The sequence below is a fragment of the Mastomys coucha genome, unplaced genomic scaffold (assembly GCF_008632895.1).
Source record: "Mastomys coucha isolate ucsf_1 unplaced genomic scaffold, UCSF_Mcou_1 pScaffold22, whole genome shotgun sequence".
Lineage (NCBI taxonomy): Eukaryota > Metazoa > Chordata > Mammalia > Rodentia > Muridae > Mastomys > Mastomys coucha.
The window spans coordinates 131,296,332-131,304,032 of record NW_022196905.1 but is presented as its reverse complement, the minus strand read 5'-3'; the positions used below and the strand labels follow the sequence as shown (position 1 = coordinate 131,304,032).

At 52.0% G+C, this 7,701-nt stretch overlaps 1 protein-coding gene across 1 annotated transcript in view; it reads left to right on the top strand.

The window, feature by feature from the left end:
• The first annotated feature begins 4,642 nt into the window (after nt 1–4,642).
• The window catches only part of LOC116104681 (mucin-3B-like), a 9,875-nt gene continuing 6,816 nt past the window's right edge, over nt 4,643–7,701 (top strand). The window contains exons 1-2 of the mRNA XM_031391173.1: nt 4,643–5,824; nt 5,941–6,129. Of these exons, the coding sequence (XP_031247033.1) occupies nt 4,702–5,824; nt 5,941–6,129 (1,312 nt within the window). The 5' untranslated portion in view covers nt 4,643–4,701. The remainder of the gene's footprint in view (nt 5,825–5,940; nt 6,130–7,701) is intronic.

Sequence of the window (7,701 nt, the reverse complement as noted above, 5' to 3'; positions counted from 1 at the left end):
ACCCATGCACATCCCAGTATGTCCACAACCCACACCAGTATCACCCCATCTTCCCTTCCTGTCAATAGCACAGAAATAACGCCAGTGAGTACAGCCTGCACCACCACTCCAAGTGCAGCAGCTGCTTTTACAAACACTGGCAACACCCAACCACATTCTCTTCCTGTCAGCGTCCCTTCCCTCACACTGTCCACTTCAATGGCTGATGTCAGTTTTGGGAACACACAGACAGAAAGTACAGCTCCGAGCAACCCCCATACACTGCACACGACAGCAGAATCTACCCCAGCCCCCACAAACACCACATCTACAGAGCCTCTTTTATCTACTGCCACCCTGATTCCTGCCACAGACCTCCCTCCGGAATCTCTCATGACAGAAATCACAGGCACGTCCCAGATCACGCCTTCAGTCACGTCCTCAGATACACCGGTGAGCACCAAGGTGGTGACTTCACCTGCTACCCCTGCTTTGTCCTCTGTGTCTGTCTCGAGCACGCAGCCAGTCACCACTGACGTCACACACACTTCCCAATTATTCACCTTGGAGACGGCATTCCCAGTTTCCGGGGCCTTGTCTACAGGTGCATCTCAGGCCACCGACTTCAGCTCTTTAACCAAAGCCGTGACGGTGTTGACATCAGAGATCTCTTCTCCTTCCTCCTTCACAGACACACTGGCCCCTGACATTTCTCTCATGTCTACCTGGCCTTCCCTACCCACGTCAGAAGCAGTCAGGACATCTACCACACATTTGGTCACCATGGCCACCCAGACCCCATCTCTCATCACTTCCAGCTCCACAACCTCCAACATCTACTCCACAGATAGGATCTCCACAAGTCCTACCACTTCTGGTGTGAGGGACACAGTTACAACTACAACCGTGGCTTCACCTACCATGGATGTCTCTACCATTCCAGCTACAGCTCTCACCAGCTCCTCTACAAGCAACACTGTCCCGCTGGTCACAACGGACATCCCCCCAACCCACGAAGGTTCTATCACATCAGTAGCCCACACCACAGTCCTCCCATTTCTTTCAAGCTCCCAGAACTTGGAAACAACATTGTTTGTCACTTCAACACGTACCACACCCAGTAGGACAGCTACACCTTCAGGCACTGGAAACCACTCAAGTGCATTCACTACAAGCCTTCCGGTCACATCTTCCTTGTCCCTCTCTGCCAGCAGGACCGGAACCAGCCAGACAGGCAGTGTACCCTCAGCTCCAACCTTCCCCTATTCTCTTCACACAACAGTTGACTCCACCCCAGCACCCGAGACCACCACCACGCTCACATCTCCCACGGACTCATCTCCTCCCCCTACAAGTCAGCAATCCTCCCTTAGCCCTGCTGTAACATCGACGGGAAAAACCACACTAAAGCCCACCACAGACAGGCTTACAGAAGACACCGTGACTCACGTGTACACATCTTCAGTCACCCCCGCTGACACTCTGTCTTCTGGGTCACCCATCCCTTCTTCCATAGTGACCAACACTGTGTTGACTTCCACCACAAACCAGGTTCTGCCCTCTGTGTCTGGATCAAGCCCCAAACCAGTCACAGCTGGCACCACACATAGCACCTCATTATCTGCCTTGAGGACCACGCTCCCAGTTACACACACCACATCTACAGCTACATCCCTGGTGACCTTCCCCAGCTCTGTTAGTAGTTCTGTTACGCCTTCACCATCCCACATCACCTCTCCTACCTCCATCTTAGCCACAAGGACCCCAGACACCTCTGCCACACCCACCTGGCCCTCCCTGCTCACTTCAGAAGCAAGCAGTGCTGTCACCACACAGTTGGTCACCATGGCCACCCTGCCTCTCTCCCTCAGCACGCCCAGCCTCACCTCCTTAAACAGCCACCCCACTGTCAGCTTGTCCTCAACTGCCATCTCTGTACCTCCTGTCACTTCAGGGACTCTGGGGACCCTCACACCCACAATTCCATCTTCACATAGCTCAGGCCTGCCCACTGTGACAGACACAGCTCTCACCTCCGCATCCATGGGCAGCATGGAGCCCCTGACCACAGAGTCACTCACTGCAACCCTCACAGTTCCCAGCCTGTCACCAACTGACTTCATCCCATCTAACCCCACCAGCAGGGACACAGACACTACCCTTGTCTACACAACACACACCACCACTTCCTCTCCGATGGGAAACACTCCAGTTCAGCCCCTGGGCACAAGCATTCCAGTCACTTACGAATCCTCCTCAGCCATGGCGGGCAGCAGGCCTGGGACCACACCGAGAGAAAATGAGCCTTCAGCTCCAACACTTCTGCACACAGTGTACACAACTGCTGTCTCCACCCCACCACCCATGACTACAAGTACCCTCGCAGAACCTTTGTCTCCAGAACTGAGTCCTACATCAGTGAGTGGAACGAGTCGGCCTCCCTCCCCTAGCCCAGCTGCCACATCCCCTGGGAAAGCCACACTGACACCCAACATAGACCTTCCGACAGAGTCTCCCAGGACAGACAGACTCTCAGCTCCCTCAACCACTTCTTCAGTCACCCCCACTGACACTCTGGCTTCTGGGACACCCATCCCTTCTTCCATAGTGACCAACACTGTGTTAACTTCCACCACAAAGGGGGTTCTGCCCTCTGTGTCTGGATCAAGCCCCAAACCAGTCACAGCTGGCACCACACATAGCACCTCATTATCTGCCTTGAGGACCACGCTCCCAGTTACACACACCACATCTACAGCTACATCCCTGGTGACCTTCCCCAGCTCTGTTAGTAGTTCTGTTACGCCTTCACCATCCCATGTCACCTCTCCTACCTCCATCTTAGCCACAAGGACCCCAGACACCTCTGCCACACCCACCTGGCCCTCCCTGCTCACTTCAGAAGCAAGCAATGCTGTCACCACACAGTTGGTCACCATGGCCACCCTGCCTCTCTCCCTCAGCACGCCCAGCCTCACCTCCTTAAACAGCCACCCCACTGTCAGCTTGTCCTCAACTGCCATCTCTGTACCTCCTGTCACTTCAGGGACTCTGGGAACCCTCACACCCACAATTCCCTCTTCACATAGCTCAGGCCTGCCCACTGTGACAGACACACCTCTCACCTCCGCATCCACGGGCAGCATGGAGCCCCTGACCACAGAGTCACTCACTGCAACCCTCACAGTTCCCAGCCTGTCACCAACTGACTTCACCCCACCTAACCCCACCAGCAGGGACACAGACACTACCCTTGTCTACACAACACACACCACCAGCAGTGTGACAGCTGTTCCCATCAATACTGGAAACTCTCCAACTCCCCTTGCCTCGAGCTACCCTCCTGTATCTGCCTTCTCATCCATCTCTGCCAGTACAGTTGGGACCACACACAGGGACAGTGTCCCCTCAGCTCCAGCTATCACACATACACTGCAATTCACAGCTGAGTCCTCCCTGACGCCCACAGCCCCCACATCTGCAGAGCCTCCTCCCCCTACCTCAGCTGTGACTGGAACAGGTCAACCCTCTTTCCCCAGTCTAGGTGCTGTTACTAGCTCTGTTTCCTTGTCCCACATCACCTTTCCAACCTCCACCTTAGCCACAAGGACCCCAGACACCTCTGCCACACCCACCTGGCCCTCCCTGCTCACTTCAGAAGCAAGCAATGCTGTCACCACACAGTTGGTCACCATGGCCACCCTGCCTCCCTCTCTCAGCACGCCCAGCCTCACCTCCTTAAACAGCCACCCCACTGTCAGCTTGTCCTCAACTGCCATCTCTGTACCTCCTGTCACTTCAGGGACACTGGGGACCCTCACACCCACAATTCCCTCTTCACATAGCTCAGGCCTGCCCACCGTGACAGACACAGCTCTCACCTCCTCATCCATGGGCAGCACCACAGAGTCACTCATGACAGACACAGCTGTGACTTTTCCAATCACGTCCTCGGTCACTGTCACAGGCCCACTCACACATGCCATGTCCATGAGTCCCTCCCACATCACCTCCAATGTTTTGACTTCAGGCACAAGTATGGCTCTGTCTATAGCTGCCTCAAGTTTCCAACCAGATGTCACTGGCACCGTGTCCAGCTCCCCACTGTCTGCCTTGGTGACCTCACTCCCGGGCACTAAGGTCACATCTGCAGCTACATCTCCGGTCACCTTCCCTAGTTCCACCACATCCTCTGTGCTAGATAGTTCTTCAGTCTCTGTCACTGACACACCTACCCTTACGACCTTCCTGACACCAACCCAACCACCTCCACTCATCTCAGGCAGCACTGCAGCTGTCACTGCAGACTTGAATGCCACGGTCACCTTTACTTCCTCTATGAGCTTTGCTCCCTCTTCCAATTCAAACACCCAATCCCCTGACGGCACCTCTGTAACTCCCACCCCCTCCCATCCTACAACCTCGGGTCACCTGGAGACAGTAACATCTCTACCCTCATCTCTGCCTACTGAAGGAACGTCTGCCATTTTCAATACAGGTTTCTCCTCGCCTACAGGTGACAGGGGTACTTCTGCCATGCCAGCCACCACTTCAACCTACTCAACTTCTAGCATATTACCAACCCACACCAGTATCCCACCGTCCTCCATCACCCAGAACACAGGGATTTCCCATCTCAGCACCCCCCATTCCATCAGTCCCATTGTGACAAGTACTGTCACAGTGACTGGGGACACTCTACCGGGTTCTCTTGGGACAAGTATGTCAGTTTCACCAGAAATCCCACTGTCAAAGTCAACTTCTGTTGCCTCTGTGCCCCCTAGTGCTTCTCCTACAAGTCCCGATCACTCCCTCTCTACTTTTCATACGCAGAGTCCATCACCACACTTCAGTCCTAGCTTGTCAGTGTCCCATGTCCCCAGTACAAGCACTGCTCCATCCACTCTTAAGACTCTTGTGTCCACCCCGACTTCACTAACTACGCTTACTTCATCACGTGAACCTAGAACAGATTCCCTCCCCTGGGGAAGTACTTCTACAAATGCAGTGGTGACTGCTTTAGCTACCTTGATCTCTTCGACACCCACAGTAATAATGTCTGCTTCTCCATCTCCCCCTGTGATGAGTCCAGTGCTCACAACTACTACCAGCCCTCCTTCTCCCTTCTCCCTGAGCTCCAGTACAGAAGCTACACTCTCTTCTGTAGTGACATCCTTTCCTCCGTCTTCAACCACCAGAACTTCCCCAACCACTTTACCGCTGACCACAGCTCATACCAAATCAACCCCTTTCTCTTATATCTCTCTTCCTTCTACTACACCCTGTCCAGAAACCATCACCGTCACCATAGTCCCCAGCTCTCCCCTGACTCCGTGTGTTGACATTAATCCCAGTACTGGAGCGACATCTGCTCCCATCACCCCATTCTCCGTCATTCCCTCTACCACCAACATGGTTACCTCTTCTGGTTCTGTCAGTGAAAGAACATTTCTCCCTACACATTTGGATACCTCTTCCATGACACCAGAAACAGAGCCCTCAGACACAGTCACTGAGGCTCCAAGCTCAACGGACACTAGGACTGTAGTAACAGACACAGTCTTCAGGAGCACCTCAATGTCCACCAGGGACAATCGGTTGAGTGCCACCTCTATCACCACCCCAACTATGCCTGGCTCCATCAGGGTCTCCTCAACCCTGAAACCAAGCAACAGCTTTCCAACTACTACAACTTCAAGCAAGGTGATATACCCTATTTTGTCAACCACAAAGACACCAGAGACGTCGGTGGCCACCATGAAGTCTCCTCCCACCACACCACAATCAATATCAACTTCAACCTCTACTCAGATGACTACACCAGCGAGCTTGCCCACGACCCCAGGTTGGACCTCTTGTTTTCTGTTCAGTTTCTTTCCCCATACCTTGCTTCTTTACTCAAGTTCTGTGGCTCCAAGGTCAGGTCCTCATTAGACTTCTCATTTTACCTGTGTTTCGCAGGCATTTGTGACAATGGTGGCACCTGGGAGCAGGGCGGGTGCATTTGCCCTCCTGGTTTCTCTGGAGACCACTGTCAAGATCTGGATGACAGATGCCAGAATGGGGGTTCATGGAGCGGCATCAGTTGTGTCTGCCCCAGCACCTTCCATGGGTCTTTCTGTGAGTTTCCAGTGGAACAGTTAGACATAGGTGAGTGTCCAGGGCCCTCTCTTCATCCGTTGCTGACTTCTCTACCATGCACTCTGCTACCCCACACCCCATCTTCACCCTTAACCTCCAGCTGGCTTCTACCACCTTCTGTGACCTCTTCTCTGAACCTTACTGATTCTCAATGGCTGCCATATTGAATGACCTCAGAGGTAGTAGCTGTAATACGTTCTGTGGAGTATAAGTCTCTGTTGGTTGCTTCTTCCATTGCTGTGCTCAAATCCCTAACAACAGCATTGGTTTGGTTTGGTTTGGTTTGGAAATAGATTTTTGTTTCGTAGCTCTGACTAACCTGGGACTCACTGTAGATCAGGTTGGCTTGGAACTCACAGACATCTCCCTGCTTCTGTCTCTTCAGAGCTGGGATTACAGGCATGCACCATGATGAATGGAGATTCACACAACTTAAGGGAGAGTTAATTGCCAGAGGGAGAAAGATAGACAGAGAGAGAGAGACAGAGACAGAGACAGAGAGACAGAGAGGGACAGAAACAGAGAAAGAGAGAGAGACAGAGACACAGAGAGAGAGACAGAGACAGAGACAGAGAGACAGAGAGGGACAGAGACAGAGAAAGAGAGAGAGACAGAGACACAGAGAGAGAGAGAGAGAGAGACAGAGACAGAGAGACAGAGAGAGACAGAGACATGCTGGTGCTCAGCTCACTTCTTTTTTCTCAGTCCAGGAACCCAGACCTTGGGATAGTGCCACCATCTTTAAAATTTATCTTCCCACCTCAGTTATTCAACCTAGAAGCTCCCTCATAAATTTGCCTAGAGGGTTGTTTCCTAGATGGCTCTAGAATCTGTCCATCTGACAGTGGCGATTAACCATGACAAAGTCAAACATGGACAGTGCATGCTGGTACACACTTTGAATCCCAGCACTCAGGAGGCAGAGACAGGTGGATCTCCGTTCATCTGAAACATGTGTTTCAGCCTATATAGCAAGTCCTAGGCCACTCAGGACTACACGGTGAGATCCTGACTTAAAAATAAAACCAAACCCAAAAATTCTAAACAAAACAAATTAGTAAAGATTTATTTTTATTATATTTTATATTATGTGTATGTTTGTGAGCATGAATGCAGGTGATGGAGGCCAGAGATATTAGATTCCTCTGACCTGGAGTTGCGGGCAGTTGTGAGCTGCCTGATACGAGAGCTAGGAATTGAACTTGGGTTCCGTGGAAGAGACGCATATGCCCTTAACCACTGAGCCACTTCTCCGGCTCTTAAAGTAGATTGAACTATCACTCTTAAGTTATCTGCAACCTGACAGATTATTTGTGACATGCCTCCATATCAACTGACATATTCATATGGTCTTTCTGGGGATTAAGGCCAATTTCTGTGAACTTGGCCTTGTTTCTTTCACCTCTGATGAAAATATACCAGAATTAATTGATTTACCGATTTACCCTTTCTACTGGTAATATCCCAAGAACTCTCTGGGACATTAAAAGCAAGAGTTCTACCACATAGCAATGCCCCCAGCCCCTCCCTGGAGGATTCTAGGCAGGGGCTCTACCACTGAGCCACGCCCCCAGCCCCTCC